Source organism: Loxodonta africana, chromosome 12 (assembly GCF_030014295.1).
Source record: "Loxodonta africana isolate mLoxAfr1 chromosome 12, mLoxAfr1.hap2, whole genome shotgun sequence".
Classification (NCBI taxonomy): domain Eukaryota; kingdom Metazoa; phylum Chordata; class Mammalia; order Proboscidea; family Elephantidae; genus Loxodonta; species Loxodonta africana.
In genome coordinates this window covers 49,269,122-49,293,110 of record NC_087353.1, presented here as the reverse complement: position 1 = coordinate 49,293,110, position 23,989 = coordinate 49,269,122, and the positions used below count along the sequence as shown (strand labels likewise).

At 38.3% G+C, this 23,989-nt stretch overlaps 1 protein-coding gene across 2 annotated transcripts in view; it reads right to left on the bottom strand.

Moving 5' to 3' along the window:
* TMOD3 (tropomodulin 3) overlaps positions 1 to 23,989 on the bottom strand; it is an 89,466-nt gene that overhangs the window by 41,852 nt on the left and 23,625 nt on the right. The window contains exons 1-3 of one of the 2 annotated variants that reach the window (XM_023539495.2): positions 23,646 to 23,710; positions 23,327 to 23,528; positions 20,891 to 21,047 (exon numbers count right to left, since the gene is read on the bottom strand). In XM_023539495.2, coding sequence (XP_023395263.1) covers positions 20,891 to 21,047; positions 23,327 to 23,452 — 283 coding nt within the window. In that variant the 5' untranslated portion in view covers positions 23,453 to 23,528; positions 23,646 to 23,710. Of the gene's footprint in view, positions 1 to 20,890; positions 21,048 to 23,326; positions 23,529 to 23,645; positions 23,711 to 23,989 lie in introns of those variants that run through there. The other variant, XM_003420527.4, reaches the window with a different exon arrangement.

The window sequence follows — 23,989 nt, the reverse complement described above, 5'->3', positions numbered from 1 at the left end:
CACTGCATTGGGCGAATCTGCTGCAAAGGACCTCTTTAAAGTGTTAAAAGGCAAAGATGTTACCTTGAAGATTAAGATGCTCCTGACTCAAGCCATGGTGTTTTCAATCACCTCATATGCATGTGAAAGCTGGACAATGAATAAGGAAGACGGAAGAAGAACCTACTCCTTTGAGTTGTGGTACTGGGGAAGAATACTGAATATATGATGGACTGCCAAAAGAATGAACAAATCTGTCTTGGAAGAAGTACAACCAGAATGCACCTTAGGAGCAAGGATGGTGAGACTACATCTCACATACTTTGGACATGTTACCAGGAGGGATTAGTCCCTGGAAAAGGACATCATACTTGGTATAGTAGGGAGTCAGCGAAAAAAGAGGAAGGCCCTCAATAAGATGGACTGACACAGTGGCTGCAACAACGGGCTTAAGCATAAAAACAAATTTGAGGATGGCACAGGACCTGGCAGTGCTTCATACTGTTGTATATAGAATCGCTATTAGTTGGAACCGACTCAACGGCACCTAAGAACAACAACAACACAAAAATCTGTGCTGTAAGTGATACCATCAAGAAAGTAAAAAGACAAACCCCAGAATGGGACTTGTATCCAAAACATATAAAAAACGTTTACAATCGATAATAAAAAGACAATCCAATTCAAAATGGGAAAAGAATTTGAACAGACATTTTCTCAAAGATAAAAAAAAAAAAAAAAAGCACATGAAAAAAGAGGCTCAATAGCATTAGACACTGGGAAATACAAATCAAAACCACAATGAGATACCATTTCTCACCTGCTAGGATGACTACAATCAAAAAAGACAGACAAGTGTTGGCAAGGATGTGGAAAAACTGGAACCTTCATAAACGGCTAATGGGAGTGTAAAATGGTACGGCCACTTTGGAAAACAGCTTGGCAGCAACTCAAATTTTTAAGCATAGAATTGCCATATAACCCAGTAATTCCACTCCTATGTCTATACCCAAGGGGAATGAAAACGTATGTCTGCACAAAAGCTTGTACACAAATGTTTATAGAAGCATTATAAGGTACAAACAACTCAAATGTCCATCAGCTTATAAACAGAAAAACAAAATGTTATATCCATATAAAAGACCATTCAGCTATAAAAGGAATGAAGTACTAATACATACTACAATATCAATCTTGAAAATGTTATGCTAAGTGAAAGAAGCCTGTCACAAATACATACATACCATATGATTCCATTTATATAAAATAATTCAAAATGGGCAAATCTATAGAGACAAAAATTAGATCAGCGGTTGCTTAGGACTAGGGAGTAGAATGGAGAAGGGGGATTGACTGCTAATTGGTTGGGGGTTTCTTTCTGAGGTGATGAAAATGCTCTAAACTTGGACTGTATTGATGGTTGCACAACTCTGTGAATATACTAAAAACTACTGAATGTATACTTTAAACGGGAAAATTTTATGACATGTGAATTATATCTCAATAAAGATGTTTTAAACTAAAATGCTGATGTATTAATTAAATACATGTTTATATCTTAATATATTTATACTACATAAATAAAAATTTATATAAAATGTACAGAGAAAAAATAATTTTCTGAGACAGAGTGAGTCAGACACGGTGTATTTGTTAGTCAAAATCAGCTGTTTCCTGAGAAATATGTAATTAGCAAACTGCTGGAAAGATTTCATATAACAAAAAAAAATACATATATAAATTAATTTAAATGTCTAATATCAATTAGATTTAAGTAAAAAATCTTAATGACTATGAGATGTAGGTAAATACAATAGATCGCTTTAAAAACGGTCAGTTTAGTTTGTACCTGAATGTCTCGCAAGGTGAATGAAATGCTAGGTTTTTATTAGATGTAGAAGTATTATGTAGGGTTTTGTTTGTTTTTGCAGAGAGCAGGGAATGTGCAGCAAGTTTGATGTTTCTTTTGTCCAAAGCCATCTACTAACAAACTTAGTAGTATTCTACTTTATGATCATCTTGATTCTGATATGTTTTCCTTAAGTCATGGAATATTTCCTTACAGAAATCTCTATTTCATTCTGATAAAATAATTTAGCATATATAAAGGAACATGTATATAGTAAACATAGCAGACACTATTATTTATTATTCCCTCTAGAACTTCCTGTGTGTGTGTGAGAGAGAGAGAGAGACAGGGACACAGTTTTATAAAACAAACTAACAACCCAAGAGGATTGAAAACTACATAGTCCCAAGAACCTATATCAGTGATTCTTAAACTCAGGGAATGAGGATTGGCTAGACAGATATATTTCTAAAAAGCTCCACTGGTAATCCTGATTCTTACCCAATTCAGGTTGATAAACCACTAATCTGTATAATCATGGAGCCCTGGCGGCACACTGGTTAAGAGCTTGGCTGCTAACCAAAAGGTCGGCAATTCAAATCCACCAGCCGCTCCTTGGAAACCCTATGGAGCAGTTCTACTCTGTCCTATAGGGTCTCTATGAGTCATAATCAAGGCACTGGGTTTTGTTTTTTGGAATTTGTAAAATTACAGGTTTGGAAAGATTAAAGTGAGTTATAATGAGTTGATCCAATTTTATTTTCCCCTCCTTAAAATATGGTCATAAAGCCCTGATTTCAGATATTTGCATTTATTTGAAATAACATTCTGAGAAAATAGCTCTGCACATTTATCCTTCAGTACACAGCATTCTATCTAAATGGCTTTAGTTTCTTTAACGTAATAGAGCATAAAACTTTTTTTAAAAACTGAAATTACCATCCTTACATTTAGCTTAGCAAAAATTAAAAAATAGGCAATGACTAGATCAGAGCAAAAACTCTCAGACAGGTATGAAATGACACGTCCCTGCTTCCCGCCCCCACCCCAAATAAAACAAAACAAACAAAACAGGGCTATGACTCTTGGTTGCTAAGAATGTTAAGACAGTTCAGTATTATTTCTCCAACTAGAAAATGGCAGCTAATAGTAGAAACCAAGATAAGAATTCCTACCACAGCAATTTAAATATATGGCATTTATCTAAACCATGTTTGTACCAAGAAAAAAAAAAGGAATATCCTGCCAAGATCCCTGTTGCTGTCACAAAATCAGTAAGAGATACTATGAACCATGTTAACAATTCACTGCCAGGACATTTCTTCACTAGTCCTCATCTCCTTTGCTCTGAAATCAACATTAAGAATTCCCGTTCTTGCTGCGTATATAACAAGTGTAACAACAAGAAACAGAGATAGCTCTTAGTTATTTCATTCTTACAGAGTTGAAACGCCCCAGCGAATTTACTCATTTCTTTTTGAGCTGCCTTGTCCAAAAAGATTTAAGGCAACTATAGGAGCCTTGGTGGCACAGTGGTTAAGAGTTCGGCTGCTAACCAAAAGGTCAGCAGTTCGAATCCACCAGCCACTCCTTGGAAACACTATGGGGCAGTTTTACTCTGTCCCATAGGGTTGCTGTGAGTCAGAATCAACTCAACAGCAATGGGTTTGGGTTTTTTTAGGCAACTACAAGTTCCTAGGAGGTTATGCCTTTTGATAGGAAGTACACAAACCTCAAACCAATCAAACTAAAAGATGATGGGTCAGATCCTGGAAAGGTATTTTTGTTTTGAGCCAATGACACACATGACACCTGCTCAATACTGCAATATGGTCACCAACAAATGCTCATTTATTCAACAAATGTTCAGTGAATATCTATATACTACATAATGAGCTGAAAGATACCATGAGGGAAACAAAATGAGGGAAACTTTGGGGAGTTAATACTCTAGTTTAGGAAACAGGCCATCTATAAATACATAATTCTGATGACTTCCACTTCCAATCAAGATGAAGTAACAAGGACCAGATTTACCCACCAGTCTGAAGCAACCAGAAAAAAAAAAAACATATGAAACAGCAGTCTTCCAGACACTGATCATCAGGCAACAAAGGGCAGTGATACCTGAGAGATGGGAAACAAATGAGGTGAGCTCTATGACTGCCCAGCTTACTGCCCAGAGAAAGTTTCCAGTCTATAGCAGAGGGAGAGGGAACTCAGGCACAGCCTTATGATGAACCCTTAGTTGAGGAGACAGATTGTTGTTAGGTGCTGTCAAGTCAGTTCCGACTCATAGCGACCCTATGTATCACAGAACGAAACACTGCCCGGTCCTGTGCCATCCTTATAATCATTGCTATACTTGAGCCCATTGTTCCAGCCACTGGGTCAGTCCATTTCGTTGAGGGTCTTCCTCTTTTCCGCTGACCCTGTACTTTATTAAGCATCATGTCCTTCTCCAGGGACTGATCCCTCTTGACAACATGTCCAAAGTATGAAAGGCGCAGTCTTGCCATCCTTGCTTCTAAGGAGCATTCTGGTTGTACTTCTTCCAAGACAGATTTGTTCATCCTTTTGACAGTCCACGGTATATTCAATATTCTTCACTGACACCACAATTCAAAGGCATCAATTCTTCTTTTGTCTTCCTTATTCACTGTCCAGCTTTCCCATGCGCATGATGCAATTGGAAATACCACGGCTTGGGTCAGGCGCATCTTAGTCTTCAAGGTAACATCTTTGCTTTTCAACACTTTAAAGAGGTCCTCTGCAGCAGATTTGCCCAATGCAATGCATCTTTTGATTTCCCAACTACTGCTTCCATAGGTGCTGACCGCGGATCCAAGTAAAATGAAATCCTTGACAACTTCAATCTTTTCTCCGTTTATCATGATGTTGCTCATTGGTCCAGCTGTGAGGATTTTTGTTTTCTTTATGTGGAGGTGTAATCCATACTGAAGGCTGTGGTCTTTGATCTTCATCAGTAAGTGCTTCAAGTCCTCTTCACATTCATCAAGCAAGGTTGTGTCATCTGCATAACGCAGGCTGTTAATGAGTTTTCCTCCAATCCTGATTGCCCGTTCTTCTTCATGTAGTCCAGCTTCTCAGATTATTTGCTCGGCATACAGATTGAATAGGTATGGTGAAAGAATACAACCCTGACGCACACCTTTCCTGACTTTAAACCAATCAGTATCCTCTTGTTCTGTCTGAACAACTGCTTCTTGATCTACGTACAGGTTCCTTATGAACAAAATTAAGTGTTCTGAAATTCCCATTCTTAAAGCTATCCATTATTTGTTATGATCCGCATAGTCCAACGCCTCTGCATAGTCAATAAAACACAGGTAAACATCCTTCTGGTAGTCTCTGCTTTCAGCCAGGATCCATCTGACATCAGCAATGATATCCCTGGTTCCACGTCCTCTTCTGAATCTGGCCTGAATTTCTGGCAGTTCCCTGTCAATATACTGCTGCAACCATTTTTGAATGATCTTCAGCAAAATTTTGCTTGCGTGTGATATTAATGATATTCTATAATTTCCACATTCAGTTGGATTACCTTTCTTGGGAATAGGCATAAATATGGATCTCTTCCAGTCAGTTGGCCAGGTAGCTGTCTTCCAAATTTCTTGGCATAGATGAGTGAGCACTTCCCGCACTGTATCCATTTGTTGAAACATCTCAATTGATATTCCATCAACTCCTGGAGCCTTGTTTCTTGCCAATGCCTTCAGAGAAGCTTGACTTCTTCCTTCAGTACCATCGGTTCCTGATCATATACTACCTCTTGAAATGGTTGAACACTGACTAATTCTTTTTGGTATAATGACTCTGTGTATCCCTTCCATCTTCTTTTGACGTTTCCTGCGTCATTTAATATTTTCCCCATAGAATCCTCTGCTATTGCAACTCGAGGCTTGAAATTTTTTCTTCAGTTCTTTCAGCCTGATAAACACTGAGCATGTTCTTCCTTTTTGGTTTCCTATCTCCAGCTCTTTGCACATGTCATTATAATACTTTGTCTTCTCAAGCCACACTTTGAAATCTTCTGTTCAGTTCTTTTACTCCATCATTTCTTCCTTTTGCTTTAGCTGCTCAATGTTCAAAAGCAAGTTTCAGAGTCTCCTCTGACATCCATCTTGGTCTTTTCTTTCTTTTCTGTGTTTTCAATGACCACTTGCTTTCTTCATGGATAATGTCCTTGATGTTATTCCACAACTCATCTGGTCTTCAGTCATTAGCGTTCAATGCGTCAAATCTATTCTTGAGATGGTTTCTAAATTCAGGTGGGATATACTCAAAGTCGTATTTTGGGTCTCAAGAACTTGCTCTGATTTCCTTCAGCTTCAATTTGAACTTGCAAATGAGCAACTGATAGTCTGTTCCACAGTCGGCCCCTGGCCTTGTTCTGACTGATGATATTGAGCTTTTCCATTGTCTCTTTCCACAGATGTTGTCCATTTGATTCCTGTGTATTCCATTTGGTGAGTACAGTTACCGCTTATATTGGTGAAAAAAGGTACTTGCAATGAAAAAGTCATTGGTCTTGCAAAAATCTATCATTCGATCTCTGGCATTGTTTCTATCACCAACACCGTATTTTCCAACTACTGATCCTCCTTCTTTGTTTCCAACTTTTGCATTCTAATCACCAGTAACTATCAATGCATCTTGACTGCACGTTCGATCCATTTCAGACTGCAGAAGCTGATAAAATTCTTCAGTTTCTTCATCTTTGGCCTTAGTGGTTGGTGCGTAAGTTTGAATGATAGTCATATTAACTGGTCTTCATTGTAGGCATATGGATATTATCCTATCACTGACCACATTGTACTTCAGGATAGATCTTGAAATGTTCTTTTTGACGATGAATGCAACACCATTCCTCTTCAAGTTATCATTCCTGGCATAGTAGACTACATGACTGTCTGATTCAAAATGGCCAATACCAGTCCATTTCAGCTCACTAATGCCTAGGATATCGATGTTTATGTGTTCCATTTCATTTTTGACAATTTCTAATTTTCCTAGATTCATACTTTGTACATTCTAGGTTCCAATTATTAATGGATGTCTGCAGCTGTCTCTTCTCATTTTGAGTCGTGCCACAACACAAATGAAGGCCCCGAAAGCTTTACTCCATCCTTGTCATTAAGGTTGACTCTACTGTGAGGAGGCAGCTTTTCCCCAGTCGTCTTTTGAGTGCCTTCCAACCTGGGAGGCTCATCTTCCGGCAGTCTAGATCTAGAAAGACCAAAGTGGTTAGCATTTGCAGGACACAGTACCAGAGAGGATAGAGCTGCAGAGAGAGGGAAATCTGGAGATCTGTAGAGAGCCGCCTTTGAATATTCCCATCAGCCAAAAGAAAAACCTCACAATTCATGAGATCTTGGGTAGGGAACTCAGAAGGGTCTTGCCTCAGTAGTGGGAAATAGTTAACCCTATACTGAATACTGCTCCAGTTCCATCTAACAAATCTTAAAAAGACCCTAAAGAATCAAATTATTTTCAGATAACTAATTGTGTTGCAGAATGGAACTCAAGAATATTTATAGTGAAACAAAAATATCCAGCATCCAACAAGGTAAAATTCACAATGTCTTTTATCTAATCAAAAATTGCCAGCAAACAAAGAACAGGAAACCTTGATCCATAAGGAGAAGGGGGAAAAAAAAAATCTATTGAAGATAAAATAAGCAAGGAGATTAAAGTCACTATAATTGTATTCCATATGTTCAAAAAAATAGAGAAATGAAACAACCAGAATGGAAATGAGAATGTTCATGCATTGTGAAGAATATAACCAACGTCACTGAACAACTTGTGCAGAAATTGTTGAATGGGAACCTAAACTGCTGTTAAACCTTCACTGAAAACAGAATATTATTTTAAAAAAATGTCACTTACCAAAAAGAAGTAGAGACATGGAAGATATTTTTAAAAAGACCCAAATCAAAGTACAATGAAAATGAAGACTACAATATTTGAGATTAAAAAAAAAAAAATACACTGGACAGGATTAATGACAGATTAAACCTCACAGAAGAAAAAAGTAACAAATTTGATGATATAGGAGTAAGATTACCCAAAATGAAACACAGGGAAAAAAAGAGAATAAGAAAAAAGTGAACAGAGCATCACCGAGCTGTGACATAACTTCAAGCAGCCTAATGCATGTGTACTTGGAGTTCCCAAAGGAGAGGAGAGAAAAAGAATGACACAAAAAATTTGAAAAATTTCCAACTTTGATGAAAAATTTCCAAATTTGATAACCCCACTTATTTATGAAGTTCAATGACACCAAACGACAAAGAACATGAAGAAAACTACACCAAAACACACCATAATCAAATTGCTCAAAACCAGCGATAAAGAGGAAACTGTTCAAAGCAAACCCACCAAAACCAAACCCATTGCCATCGAGTCGATTCCGACTCATAGCAACCCTATAAGACAGAGCAGAACTGCCCCACAGAGTTCCCAAGGAGCGCCTGGTGGATTCAAACTGCTGACCTTTTGGTTAGCAGCCACAGCACTTAACCACTACCCCACCAGGGTTTCCTTGTTCAAAGCAGTCAGAAAAAAAAAGACACATTATGCACAGAGTAGCAAAGATAAAAATGAAAGCTATTTCTTGTCGGAAACAATACAAGTGAGAAGACAGTGAAGAACATCTTTAAAGTACTGAAAGGAAACTAAAAAACTGAACCAAACCAGTAGCTGTGGAGCTGACTCTGGCTCATGGAGACCTCACGTGTTTCAGAGTAGAACTGCTCTCCATAGGGTTTTCAAGGCTGTCACCTTTTGGAAGCAGATCACCAGGCCTGTCTTCCGAGGTATCTCTGGGTAGGTTAGAACTATCAACCTTTTGGTTAGCAGCTGAGCGTGACCTGTTCGAGCCACTCATGGATTCCTGAAAGGAAGCCATCAACGTCAAATTCTATATTCAGCAAAATACTTTTTCAAAAACAAAATAAAGATATCTTGGTCATACAAAAGCTGAAAGAATCCATTGCGAACAGACCCACAAACAAAAAATGCTAAAGTCATTCAGAGAAAAGGAAAATGATAATCAGATGAAAACATGGATTCATACAAAGGAACAAAGAGCACTGAATATGGTAACTACATGGATAAATCTAAGAATTGTTTTATTATTTAAATCTCTTTAAAGGATAATTATTTAAAGAAGATTAGTAACAATGTATTACGGGGTTTATAACTTACATGAAAGTATGACAATAGCACAAAGGTCAACAGGGGAAAAATCAAAGTATATTATTTTAAGGTTCTTTTTTATACTATATGTAAAGTGTTATAATGTCACTTGAAGATAGACTGTGATAAGGACATACACTATAAACCTTAAGCAACCACTAAAATAACAACAAAGAGTTACAGCTAATAAGCCACTAAAGGAGACTGAATGGAATCATAAAAAAAATTCAATTAAACAAATGAAAAAAGAGGAAAAGGAAACAAAGAACAATGGGACAAACAGAATATATACACCACGTTAACACTAATCAAAAGAAAGCAAGACTGGCTATATTAATATCAGACAAAGTAGATTTTAGAACGAAGAATATTACCAGGGATAAAGAAGGTCATTTTATAATGGCAAAGGAGTCAATTCATTAAAAGGACGTAACAATCCTAAACTAATGAAATCTAATAACAGAGTCTCATAGTACATGATTCTAGAACAATAAAAAGCAGTACTCCATGGTATTTAAATTTTATACAGAAATGTTGATGGGACAGGAATATCTAGAGTGCGTGTATTTATTCAGGGGAAGTTTCCCACAAAACAGGGTCTTAATGTAAGAGATGAACTAGGCAGTGGAGGTGAGCGAGAACATACCAGATAAGGAAAATAACATGAGTAAGAGAGCAGGAAGGACAAAGATGAGTGGAGATCCATCAGGCTAATTCCTCACCCAAAGGAATAACAAGCGAATCATCAAAGGATATAAAGTGAGCAGTCTGAAAAGGATGCGCCATCTGCATGGTGAGTTTAAGCGAGCATTTCAGGTATCAACTGCAGCACCCAGGAAAACCACTTCTCAACATTCAGAGCTCATACAACATGACTACAAAAATAAGAGGCAGTTTTTATCTTGCACTTAGTGGAAAACAATTGCTCACTGGCAGTTACATAATCCCTTGGATTTAGGCAGGTTATAACCAGGCTCTTTCTGGCTTACTAAAGGATCAGGCCTGTCTTTCCTCAAATCATATATATAGCAGGGTTAGAGAAACTTGTTTTAGAATAAGTGTGACTACAGTAAGTTTTCTGGAAAGCTATGGCTATTGTGAATCAGTAACTTCGAAAACCAAAAAGCAAACCTGTTGTCATCCAATAAATTCTGACTCATAGTGACCCTACAGGACAGAAGAGAACTGCCCCATAGGACTTCCAAGGAGCAGCTGGTAGATTCAAACTGTTGACCTATTAGTTAGCAGCCATAGCTCTTAACCACCATGCCACCAGGGCTCCAAATAACTTGGAAAGTATATGAGAAGTACCTAGTTTAAGGCAACCTGGTTAACCTCATCTTTAGTAAGTAGGGTGGGGCATGTGGGATTCCCGGGAAGGAAACTTAAGGGCGTTCCATTCTCAGGGTGGAGAAGGAAAAACAAGACAAAACATAGATGGCTGTATCCCAAGGGTCAAGGCCAATAAGAAGAATAGGAATGCTTTGCCAGAAAGGGAGGAGCCCAACCAAGGTGAGTAAACAGCTCATATGGAATTAGGTGGTATGCCTAATTCAATGTAGTGCACAAGTGCCAGCCGCTGCTCTGGTCCCTCCATGAAATAAGGGACACTCAGGAATAACCTAGGTAATGATGAAGTGTGATGTTAGAAATGGGAAGGAGCTGTTCAGGAAATCAAAGCAAAAGGAAATTGAGTGAGAAATATTAAATAAACATTGGGGCAAATTTCTTTAAGTGACAAATTCATGACAAGGTTTATCTATCTTGAAGTTAGAATATTTAAAAAAAATAATAAAACACCAAATGTGATCCCATCAAGTCAATTCTGACTCATAGCGACCCTACAGGACAGAGTATAACTGCCCCATAGGGTTTCCATGGAGTGGCTGGTGGATTCAAACTGCCAACCACTTGGTTATCAGCAAAACTCTTAACCACTGTGCCACCAGGGCTCCTAGAATACTCAAGATATGTAAAAATATGATGAGAAATATTAACCAGCTGTAGTGTCAACCCTCTGTGCATTTGCATATTCTCAAGAGCTAGATGAACACTCTCTTTCACTCTTGGTCTGTGTCTCAGTTAAATATTTTTGCAAAATTCTGAGGAAAAGGTAAAAAGCTACAAATTTCCAACATTTTAACACTGTATTTTTTAAGTAAAAGGAACATATACTGGAAATATGTTGTTTTAATTTTCTTAAACATTTAGACGAGCTTCTCGACACTTTGAACCCAGCAGACACAAAGAAAAAACATTTCCACTGATACCATGACACCATGAGCTTATTAAATTTATATTAATTTAAGAGGTGTATTTGTGGAGCCTACTGTAAATAAACATTGCAAAGAACAGGAATTCCAGAACACTTAATTGTGTTCATGAGGAAACTTTACACAGATCAAGAGGCAGTTGTTCAGACAGAACAAGGGGATACTGTGTGCTTTAAAGTCAGGAAAGGTATGTGTCAGGGCTGTAACCTTTCACCATACCTATTCAGTCTGTATGCTGAGCAAATAATCTGAGAAGCTGGGCTGTGGGAAGGATTGTAGGAAGACTCATTAACAACCTGCAATATACAGATGACAAAACCTTGCTGGCTGAACCTGAAGAGGGCTTGAAGCACTTACTGATGAAGACCAAAGACCACAGCCTTCAGTATGGATTACACTTCAACATAAAGAATACAAAAATCCACACAACTGGACCAATGAGCAACATCATGATAAACAGAGAAAAGACTGAAGTTGTCAAGGATTTCATTTTACTTGGATCCACAATCAACAGCCATGGAAGCAGGAGTCGAGAAATCAAAAGACGCATTGCATTGGGTAAATCTGCCGCAAAGGACTTCTTTCCAAGAGTTGAAAAGCAAAGATGTCATCTTGAAGACTAAGGTGCTGCTGACCCAAGCCATGACATATTCAACTGCATCATATGCATGTGAAAGCTGGACAATGAATAAGGAAGACCAAAGAAGAACTGATACCTTTGATTTGTGGTGTTGGCGAAGAATATTGAATATACCTTGGACTGCCAAAAGAACGAACAAATCTGTCTTAGAAGTACAACCAGAATGCTCCTTAGATGCAAGGATGGCGAGATTGCATCTTACATACTTTGGATATGTTGTTAGGAGGGATCAGTCCCTGGAGAAGGACATCATGCTTGGCAAAGTACAGGGTCAGCAGAAAAAAGGAAGACCGTCAACAAGGTGGATTGACACCGTGGCTGCAACCATGAGCTCAAGCACAACGATTGTAAGGATGGCGCAGGACCAGGCAGTGTTTCGTTCTGTTGTGCATAGGGTTGCTATGAGTCGGAACCAACTCAACGGCACCTAACAACAACAACATGGACTGTCAAAAGAACAAACAAATCTGTCTTGGCAGAAGTCAACCAGAATGCTCCTTAAAAGCATCTTACATACTTTGGACATGTTATCAGGAGGGGTCAGTCCCTGGAGAAGGACACCATGCTTGGTAAAGTACAGGGTCAGCAGAAAAGAGGAAGACCCTCAATGAGATGGATTGACGCAGTGCCTGCAACAGCGGGCTTAAGCATAACAACGATCATGAGAATGGCACAGGACTGAGCAGTGTTTCATTCTGTGGTACACATGGTCACTATGAGTTAGAACCGACTCAACACCTAACGGTAACTGTAAATAATGCACTTAAAAACAGTCCTTAATATACCTTCTGTTAGCTCTGTCCTTACTAGCTGCCTAATGCCTTCTTTTTTGCTGTTAATAAAATTACAGTATTAAAAGTAGAACATTTACTAGTGTAGGACAAAATGCTCCCAAAACGCATCTAAGACATAACGCCTTGAACTTCACTTAATTAGGATTAATACCTTCTTCTCAGATGTTGACATGCTCTTTCAATTTTGTAAAAGGTAAAATTATAAACAATCACTTCACAAATCATGAAATGTAATTACTAATTTACCTACATATTTTAACTGTCAAGTGTCCTCAGTCTGTCTTTTTAAAACATTTTGAGATGATCTAGAAAGATAGAATTTGGCACGAATATAAAGTTGTTGTACTTGGTCAATACGGAAAATCCTAAAACATGCAATTTCCAGTTTTATTGGGTTCCCCTCTGCCATGGCCGGTTGTGTAATTTTAGCTCCAGAAACAAAGTGTGCCTTTGAGGGAAAGAGTAGCATAACAAGTATAATTACACCTACTCCTCACTTATCGACTATCTTATTCAATATTTTGCATTTACGACAACAGTAAAAAATCTACTGTCTATTTTGCACATTAACAATGTATATCTGGCAGTAAAGAACACTGAAGTGAGAGTATTGCTGGCTTTGATGGTTAAGGTTATGTGTCACCTTGGCTGGGCCATAATTCTCAGTGGTTTGGCAGTTATATAATGATGTAATTTGGTAGTTATGCAATGATGTGATCTGGCAGTTATGTAATGATACAGTCATCTTCCACTTTGTGAGCTGATGTGGTCATCCTCCATTTTTGCATGTTGCTGGTTTTTACATAATGACTTGGTCTTTGGAACCTAAACATGTTGGTAAGTGAGGAGAGGGTTTAATTGTCATTTAGTAACTCTACATCTACTCACTTATCAACTATTTTGTTATCTGACATTATACATTTACAACAATAACAAAAAAATCTACTATTCAACTATTTTGTGCATTAATGCAGCAATGGCTGTGGAGCGCCCTCTCCTTTGAAGAGGGTTTCCAGGCAGCCTCCAGAAAGCTGGGCCATGTTGCCCCGTACGCTATGCTCCCTCCTGCCAGCAGGGGCACCGCATGCAGCTGCTGCATGGGGCCAGCCTCCTCCATGGCCACGGACTCCAAGTGGATGCACAGGCAGCATCAAGCCAGAGGGCGCCTATTCTGGGTTTCCAGCTCCTATGCGGCCCGAGGCCCTGCAGCTGAAAATTACTGAGGGGCAGGAAGGGAGGAAAGAAAGAGGCATTGGCATTTGGAAGAGATGCGTGGGAGTTTAATAACATCCCAAAGTGAGCCAAATTGGTCCTGAAGCCTTCGCTGGTGGGGCTGGGTGCTCGGCCAGGCACGAACACAGGGTTTGCACAGGTGGAAGTGGAGCCCTGGAGGCAGCTCTGTGAGGGAAGCTCTGATCCAGCACAGGAGGAAGGGGAAGTGGTTAAGCCGTCGGCCCTCTAGTTACAAAGCCAAGCTTTGTCCCCTCCAAGGCTCCTTCTCTGCAGAGGAATAATCCAAAACTGGACTTGTCACAGTGATGAGCACATCAGTAAATCTCAGCTGGTATTATTTCTATGATCATGTTTTCTAAGTGGAAAAAAAAAAAATCAGACGAATGGTCTGAAAACACACACACAAAAAAAATCCTCCACTTGTTTATAATGCTGATTTTCACATAACAAACGAACTTGATTTTTGGAATCTAACCATGTCGATAAGTGAGGAGTGTGTGTATTTGATAAAGTAGTCAATGCTAATGATTGAATAACTAGTTCTTTTAATGGTTTCCTTTTTTTTTTTTTTTTAAATAAAACTGAGTAGTCACCTGAGAGATTTTTAAAAATAACGTATTCCCTGAACTCACCTTTTAAGGTAAATAACAGATTGGCTTATAAAATAAAGAATATAACTTGTGAGTACTGTGCTCCTTTGAAAAAGCATCTATATGAGACCAAACAGTCAACATTTACTCTAAAGCAATGAGAAGGCAAAGGGGCAGGGAAACTAGATTACTAGAAATGGAACAACCAGAACGGAAATAATAAATATGCTGACAGACTCTGAAAAATGTAATCAATATCACTGAACAATTTGTGCAGAAAATTGTTGAAGGGGAGCCTAATTTGCCGTGTAAACCTCCACTGAAAAAAAATATTGTTAAAAATTAAAATAAAAAGAATGAAAAAATAACTTGTTGTTAGAAATCACTATGTGACCTTGGCCTATGACTTGGAAAGGGCTCAAGGAACTAAGTGACACTGCTATACCACTCGCTGGCACAGAAAACTAATATGGTCATAGGTAGTGAACTCTGAGACCAGTCAGCTTCAGGATGAAAAATGATTTAGCTCAGAGGCCAGTGATGTATTTTATGGATTCTAAATAGCCCAAGTGGTCCAAAGAAGTAAAACATTTTCCTTTCAACAGAGATAGGTTTGTTAGTGTTTTAATGAAAAATAAGGAGAACCTCTACTGTCTGGGAAGGTATCATCAGTCTGGGAGTCTATTTCTCCTCTGAAATAGCCATTAAGTAAAAAAACTGGGACTCCACCCAGGTGTTGAGGGCAAAGAGTCATGGGAAAGACATCTTAAAACAACAAACTTCTGGGTTTTCAGAGCTATTAGTAAGGACAGAATTCATGTTTAGCTTGATTGGGAGGTATGCTAACAAGATATAGATGAATTATTCCAAGGATCTTCTAGAATGTGATCAGTATCTTGGAGATAAGACCCAGAGAAAGGAAAGCTAATATGTGACTAAGGATATCCAAGGCTGATTTAAGGATGAGGGACTAGGGTGGATCTGAGAAGACTTTTAGCTTCTAGACTAAAAGACTTTTTGGCTTTTAGCTATATTTCAAAGGAGAGTTCTATCTAAGTTCCACAGTTGTTGAAGAGGAACTCTCCCTCCTTCAGGACTATGGCATAGTGACATGCTGTTAAGGCTTGACCTTGGCCAATCTTGGGTGGTAGCATTTGCTTCTGTTAGATGGATTGCTGAAACTCAAAAACTTATCTCTGTGGTTCTGGACCACTCCTCCATGACACTCAGCAGGCATTCAATAATGTTTTTTATACAATGGAATATTGTTCAGCAATAAAAAGACATGAAGTACTGATACATTCTACAACATGGACAAATTCTAAATTATGCTAAGTAAAAGAAGTCAGCCACAGAGGACCACGTATCGTATGATTCCATTTATATGAAATGTCCAGAATAGCCAAATCTATAGAAACAAAAAGTAAATTAATAGTTGCCCAGGGCTGTGAGATTTGTGGGGGATGTGTGGTGCTAGGGGTACAGGATTTCTTTTGGGAGCGATAAAAATGTTCTAAAATTGATTGTAGTAATGAATGCACAGCTCTGTGAATCTACTAAAAGTCACTGAATTGTACACTTTAAATGGATGAACTGTTTTGAACCTCTCTAATATCAAAATCTATGTTTTGCCACAGAGTACATTTTGCAATATATATATACCTGACAGAGGGTCTGTATCAAGAGTTTATTAAAAACTCCTAAAAGGCAGTAAGAAAAAAATGTACAGCCCAATAGAAAAATGAGCAACAGGTCCGAACAGGCAATTCATAAAAGAAGCTATTCACTGATCCAAAGAGTATCTAAAAAATTATTCAACCTCATTAGTCATCAGGGAAATGCAAATTAAAAGATACCATTACATACCTACCAGAATGTAGAGTAACAACAGCAAATTTGTCAAGGATCTGGGGCAACGTGAATTTTCATTCTCTCTTCGTGAAAGCCTACAGTGGTACAACCATTTGGAAAACTGTGGGGCATATCTACTAAAACTCAAAATACACACTCTACAACTCCACTCCTAACAGAAATGAGAATGAACACATATACACACACCACAAGACATGTACAAGAATGTTCATAGCAGCATTACTTGTAACAGCCAAAGCTGGAAACAGCCTAAATGTTCACCAACAGTAGAATGGATAAATAAATTGTGTTATAATCATATAGTAGGAGAATATATGGCAATGAAAATGAAGAAACTACTGCTAACATGCAGCAGCATGAATCTTACAACATAAATTACAACCCAGACTATATGATTCTACTTACATAAAGCTCAAAAACAAGCAACACTAACCTACTGTATTTAAAACTACATTGCAGGTTACCTTTGGGAAGCAGGGAAGAAAATGTGTGCGAGAGGGAGCCCAAAGGGGCCTTCTGGAGGTGCTGATAAAGTCTTGACCTAGGTGATGATTATATGGGTGTCTTAACTTTGTAATTCATTGAGCTGTACACTTATGATTTGTGCAGTTTCTGTAAGCATGTTATACTTCAATATCAAGTTCCTTATCTAAAATAATGCCATGGTCTTAATCTCTGCATCATAGCTGCCCACCAGCAGTATTTAATGGATAAATATATTTAAAAGAGGCAGTAAAAATACTAAACATAAAAAGAAAACTACTGTATCTTGAATGCAAAATTACTTGCTTTTTTAAATCAATTACTTCCATTTTTTCTGTTTTTCGTAATTTCATTTTTCGTTGTTGCTGAGAATATACACAGCAAAACACACACCAATTCAACAGTTTCCGTATGTACAATTCAGTGACAGTAATTTCATTTTTCAAGTTGTGCAATCATTCTCACTCTCCTTTTCCAAATTGTTTCTCCCCATTAACATAAACTCACTGTCCCCTGAAGTTCCTATCTAATCTCTTGAGTTGCTGTTGTCAATTTGATCCCGACAGATCTTAAAAGAGCATAATGCTCAAGACAGATATTCTTTATTAGTTAAGCTAAACTACCATTTGGTTTTAAGGAGACTTCAGGGGATATTTTTGGTTTAAGGTTTAAAGATTATCTCAGGGCAATAGTTTCAGAGGTTCATCCACCCTCCATGGCTCCAGAAAGTCAAGAGTCCATTAGAATTTAAAATTCTGTTCTAAATCCCCACCCCCTTTTTGATCAGGATTCTTCTGTGAATCTTTGATCAAAATGTCCAGTAATGGTAGCGTGGCACCATCTAGTTCTTCTGGTCTGATGGCAAAAGAGGAAGTTGTTCATGGAGGCAATTAGCCACATATTCTATATCCTCCTCCTATTCCTGACTCTCCTTCTTCCTCTGTTATTTCAGGTGAACAGAGACCAATTGTTGTGCCTTGAATGGCCGCCTACAAGCTTTTAAGACTCCGAACACTACACAACAAACTAGGAGGCAGAACAGAAGCACTAAACATATTATTAGGCCAATTAACTGGGATGTCCCATAAAACCATGACCCTAAACCTCCAAACCAAGGAATCAAATCCCATGAGATGTTTGGTTGTACATAAGAAGCCTCAGCAGGTACTCTTTTTTTTTTCCCCTTCATTTTTTTCTTATAAATCTAAAATCTAAAGCAAAAAATAAGATAAAGTTTTAAAAAGATAGAAAAGGACGAAGGGAAGGACAACACACAACACACGGGAAGTCAGCACAGCTGGACTAAACCAAAAGCTACGAAGTTTCCTGAATACAACCAAACACTTCAAGGGACAGAGTAGCATGGGCGGGGGTCTAGGAACCATGGTTTCAGGGGACGTCTAGGACAACTGGCATGACAAAGTGTATTAAGAAAATGTTCCTCATCCCACTTTGACGAGTGGCGTCTGGGGTCTTAAAAACTAGCAAGCGGCCATCTAAGATGCATCAATTGGTCTCAACCCACCCGGACCAAAGGGGAATGAAGAATACCAAAGACACAAGGAAAATATGAACCCAAGAGACAGAAAGCCACATAAGCCAGAGACTCCATCAGCCTGAGACCAGAAGAACTAGATGGTGCCGGGCTACCACCAATAACTGCCCTGACAGGGAACACAACAGAGAATCCCTGATGGAGCAGGAGAAAAGTGGGATGCAGACCTTAAATTCTAGTAAAAAGACCAGACTTAATGGTTCTGACTGAGACTGGACGGACCCCAGAGGTCACGGCCTCCACACTGTTAGCTCAAAACTAAAACCATTCCTCAAACTGACAGTACAGACAAAAGATTAGACTGGACTAAGATATAAAGCGATACTGGTGAGGAGTGTGCTGCTTAGCTCAAGTAGACACATGAGACTATGTGGGCAGCTCCTGTCTGGAGGTGAGATGAGAAGGCAGAGGGGGACAGGAGCTGGTTGAATGGACATGGGAAATACAGGGTGGAAAGAAGGTGTGTACTGTCACATTATAGGCAGAGCAACTAGGGTCACCTAATAATGTGTGTGTAAGTTTTGTATGAGAAACTGACTTGAATTGTAAACTTTCACTTAAAGCACAATTTAAAAAAAGATACGAAAGGAAATAAAAACTGTTACACTATAGTTGAGGGTATATCATTTTTTCTTATTGATACATTTGTTCCTTATTCCTTGCCTCTATCATTTCTTCCCTCCCATATTTCCTTATTTTCCACAATTCTTTGCTACTTTCTTTTCCACTTCCTCTAATCCGTCAAAATCTTTACCTAGGTAACTGCAGATTATGAAACAAGAGCATATTGGGAAGATTCCTGGTCAGCTTAGGACAAATGCAGTTCTCTTTCATATCTCTCATTTTCTTTTCCTCTTGTCCTCAAATGCCATATTTTTTTCTTACATTTTTCTTTGTTCTCTATTTCCAGTCTTCCTAATTATACCCCCAGAGTCTACCTGAAGCACACATGACAGTAAACGGTAATCAGTTAATATTTGTTCTCATAAAATTATGTTTTTTCTATATAAAAAGAATTAAAGTTATAAACACTGTGTTTCAGGTATGGCTATAAATACAGACCAAAATATAACTGGCAATCTTTCCTATGGAAAATGCAAAAGAACTGATGCTCTTGCCTATCTTTGTGATTCTCCACACTCCAAAACTTGGCATTGACTTTCAACCATTTTTCTGGTCCAAAACACCTGAGGGATATGACAAGTTCATCTTTAACAGTAGCTAAGGAGTGATTCTCACTGAAAATGAAGAAAAGGTGGGGTCTAAAGAAAGAGTGGAAGGGCAGGGGATAAAAGATAATTTCGAAAAAGCCTGACGCAGACCTTGTGGAACCTCCACTATAGATGCAAGAATGTTAATAGAACTTTCTACCTTCTCCTGCAGCTAAGGGGTAGCCATGTGACATAAACAGTTAAGATACATACCAAAATTCTTGAGGGGGGCTTTCTTCCCAAATAAAAAGCCAAAGCCTCACTAGGAGAAAGTTTTATGCTCTAACCTATTCTTCCTGCCTGGGCTAAGGATTCAGGTGCAAAATAGTGCCCGGGAGAGTTGATCATCAGCTCTACTACTGCTGCCATCCTTAGCACTCCATACACGATGTCCTAAATAAGAGTGCAAGTAGAATTTGGCTTCTTAGGCAAACGTGTATTCACAGCTGGCTACAGTCTGGCCACAGCCTAATAATTCAGTTTATTAGTTTTCAGTACTGGGAAGTTGAGTTATTACTAGACCTAAAAAGTCAGACAGTAGGAGCCACATGAAAAGCCTGAATTAACTAGTATTTGCTTTGAAAGCTAAGAAAGTTAACCTATTTCATGTTAAGTGCTACTATATGTAAGATTTTTAAAAACACAAGTGCACTCTGTCTTCATGGAGGATACACAGGATCAAACACTGCAATGGGAGGGACCCGGATTAGAAAAATCTCCTGAAAGTAATAGTTATGAAGCATTAACAATTGTTAGCGTGAATTACTAAGGAAGGCAGTAGGATAGCCTTTAAAAAAAGTTTTGAAAATATGGCATGAGTTGGTTTACAGTATTCCACTATAAAGATAGGAGTTGGAACAGAGCAGAGCTTTGATAACATTTGTATTCCATAACAGTGAATTAAAATTTTTACCTAAACACACATTTATTAGAGTAGGGAGCTAAAGAACTTTATACAAAACCATTGTGTAATAAAACCTCACAAAAAATCATTAACAAGAAACTTACTGTCCAACTTAAGGAAAAATGTAAATGAAAGGTCTAAAATATCTAATAAATGTTTATGTCAAGAGTATCACGTCTCTAAGATTACCAATGATGTACCTCTAAAAATATCACTGTCTTCATACCTACCCAATAAAAAAATCAACTGCTATCAAATAATGACTTCAAAATTCTGTGCATACCTTTTTTTTCTCCAGTGTAGGGCACATAGTCTTCCCTGTCCTTATGCTCCAATGCTTCCTTCTCCAGATATGAAAGGAGGTGTTCTCTATCAAATGGTCCCGTGGCAGACTTTGATGTCTGGTTCTTCTGTCGGAACCCTGCAGGCAGAAGGGCATTCTGCCGAAGAGAATGAATCAGTCATTATAACCACCAAGGATGCCAATGCAACGTGTTTCCATAAATTACCCGTGTAAGAAAGAATTATAGACGAGAATAAGCAAGAATTAGAAACTAGAATGTGGGGTAGGCATTAAACACGTCATCACCGGATTTGGGGGCAGCAATGAAAAAAATAAATCAAAGATTTTTTTTGATTAGGAAGAATTAACTTACATCATTATTAAAATAAGCATGTATACATTTCCTTTAGAAAGTATGCTGCTAGTAGGAAACACCCTTTAGTTTCTAAATTTTCTGGTATGGTAATAAAGAAATAGTTTTTTTAATGCTTAATAACTACTCAGTACAGACTGTAAAGAGAGAATAATTTGATTAAAAAAGAATGTTAAAAGACTAGATACATCTTATTTCTTCTAATAACCTTTCTCATAAGTAAAACATGTATACAATACATGATATATCAGAGATTAACGTTTACTTACTTGTGTTTAAACAATGTGAAAGGTTCAACTTTTGCAGGTATGTGTATGTGTATGTGTATATACATACACACTAGGATACAGCTGCAGCAATCACTGTCAACAGGCTACACATGTACAGGGCACGCTGAGATACTCATAACCAGTGCCGTGTCCCTGGGCTTCATGTGGGTACTAAGCTTTTTGAGTACAGGGACAGAAAGAAGTAATGCTCAGGACAGGAGTGTAATTGTGAAAAAAAAAAAAAAAAATTTTTTTTTCAAAATATGTTCCAGCAGGAAATAAATGTGTGGCAGTAACAAAAACATAGAGAAACTACCTCAATCCGTAAAAGATACTAAAAATCAATGTCTTGGTTCTGCATCCCACTTTGGAAAGTGGTGTCTGAGGTTTTAAATGCTAGCAAGCAGCCATCTAAGATGCATCAATTAGTCTCAACCCACCTGGAGCAAAGTAGAATGAAGAACACCAAAGACACAAGGTAATTATGAGCCCAAGAGACCAAAAGGGCCACATAAATCAGAGACTACATCAGCATGAGACCAGAAGAACTAGATGGTGCCCAGCTACAACCGATGACTGCCCTGACAGGGAACACAACAGAACCCCTAAGGGAGCAGGAGAGCAGTGGGATGCAGACCCCAAGTTCTCATAAAAAGACGAGACTTTATGGTCTGACTGAGACTAGAAGAACCTCGAAGGTCATGATCCCCAGACCTTCTGTTAGCCCAAGACAGGAGCCATTCCCAAAGCCAACTCTTCAGACAGCGATTGGACTGGACAATGGAATAGAAAATGATACTGTGAGGAGGGAGCTTCTTGGATCAAGCAGACACATGAGACTCTGTGGGCAGCTTCTGTCTGGATGGGAGAGGAGAGGGCAGAGGAGGTCAAAAGCTGGCTGAATTGGCATGAAAACAGAGTGGAAAGGAGGAGCGTGCTGTCTCATTACAAGGAGAGCAACTAGGAGTACTATAGCAAGGTGTATATAAATTTTTGTATGAGAGACTGACTTGATTTGTAAACTTCCAGTTAAAGCACAATGAAAATTAAAAAAAACAATGTCTTGGCATAGAGAAACATGTGGTAAAGAAAAGTAACCTAGCAAGTAACCATTACCTTCAGGTTAAGCAGCCATTAGTATCAGGCTCTACATACGCACGCATGCACGCACGTACACACACGGAAATAACAATCCACAGTAAGCCAAGGTTCTCTACCTCAGCCTTGTGTAATTTGTAAGACAAAAAGTATCACTTCCTATATTAAAACATATATTCAGGTCTGCTCCACGGTAGGCTGCAGTACTGCTGAAAGCCTACTTAGGTTTATTCTACCAATCACTAGAAAATTACTCAATTTGGTCAGTATCTTTCAGAAAGGTAATGATAGGTTTCAAGTCACGAAGGACCTTCAAGAGATGCTCTGTGCTGGAGCGAATCTGGTATAGAAGCTCTGAAGAAGCCCAGAGGTTGGCACATATAAAAGAGTTAATCGCTTGCTGCATTTTATCAAAAACATACCTCTCTGCACAGACAGAAAAGATTTCTTAGAACAGAGAAAATTTCAACAGAAGTTTCAAAATGAGGATGTTGGGGAAGAGTTTAGAATGTTCATATTAATGAAGACATGCAGGAGCTGGAGAGGAAGCAAAAAGCAAGTTCATTTAGATAAAGAGGAGGAGGAGAGTGGGTGGGACCAGGAGAATGTTCTGAAAAAACTAACTGCTGAAGGCAGCTACTTTGTCTCAAAGAATATGAAAAGTTGTTTCATTTCTCTTTGTTACCTAGAACCTACCTCTGGGTCAAGATCATCGAGAACAGTTTCCAGTTGCTTCAGTTCTATTTCTGACAGACTGCCAAGGAGCTCATCTTCATCAAGGTCCTTGTACTTCTCTAAGTCCTTCTGGAATGGCAGTGCCATAATGAGCAGTGTAGGAAGCCGCTTGATTTTTGCAATATTCAGTACAGGAGGAAGTGATTTCTACTTTTTCTTAAAACTATTGGAAAAGAATTAAAAAAAAATTAAGTCATCTCCACCTATTTAGATCCATTATTAGATTAAATAAAATAAAATTTCCATTAGTCATATATTATTCTTTGTCCATTTATCATACCTTGCCTTTATGGATCATTCACTGGCTTTACCTTTTGTCTTTTGTTGACCAAAAAGAAACTGGGGAAAAAAGGGAGAGGAATAAAATTCAAATCCATCAAAACAGCTAGTTGATAGAATTTAGAATTTCTAATAACTGAGTTCTAGAGGAAAAGAAGTGAAAATATGTGCTAAAGTAAAATTTTTCCATCAAGAGATTTTCAATGTATTGCTATCGGAGTACTCTCCCTAAGCACAGTATGTTTAAGGCATGCTTGTTTCACTGTGAACTGCCCCATAAATTGTTTAGAGGAACATTATTTTCTAAATCAATATTAGCAGAGATATACACGGGGGAGTAGCCTC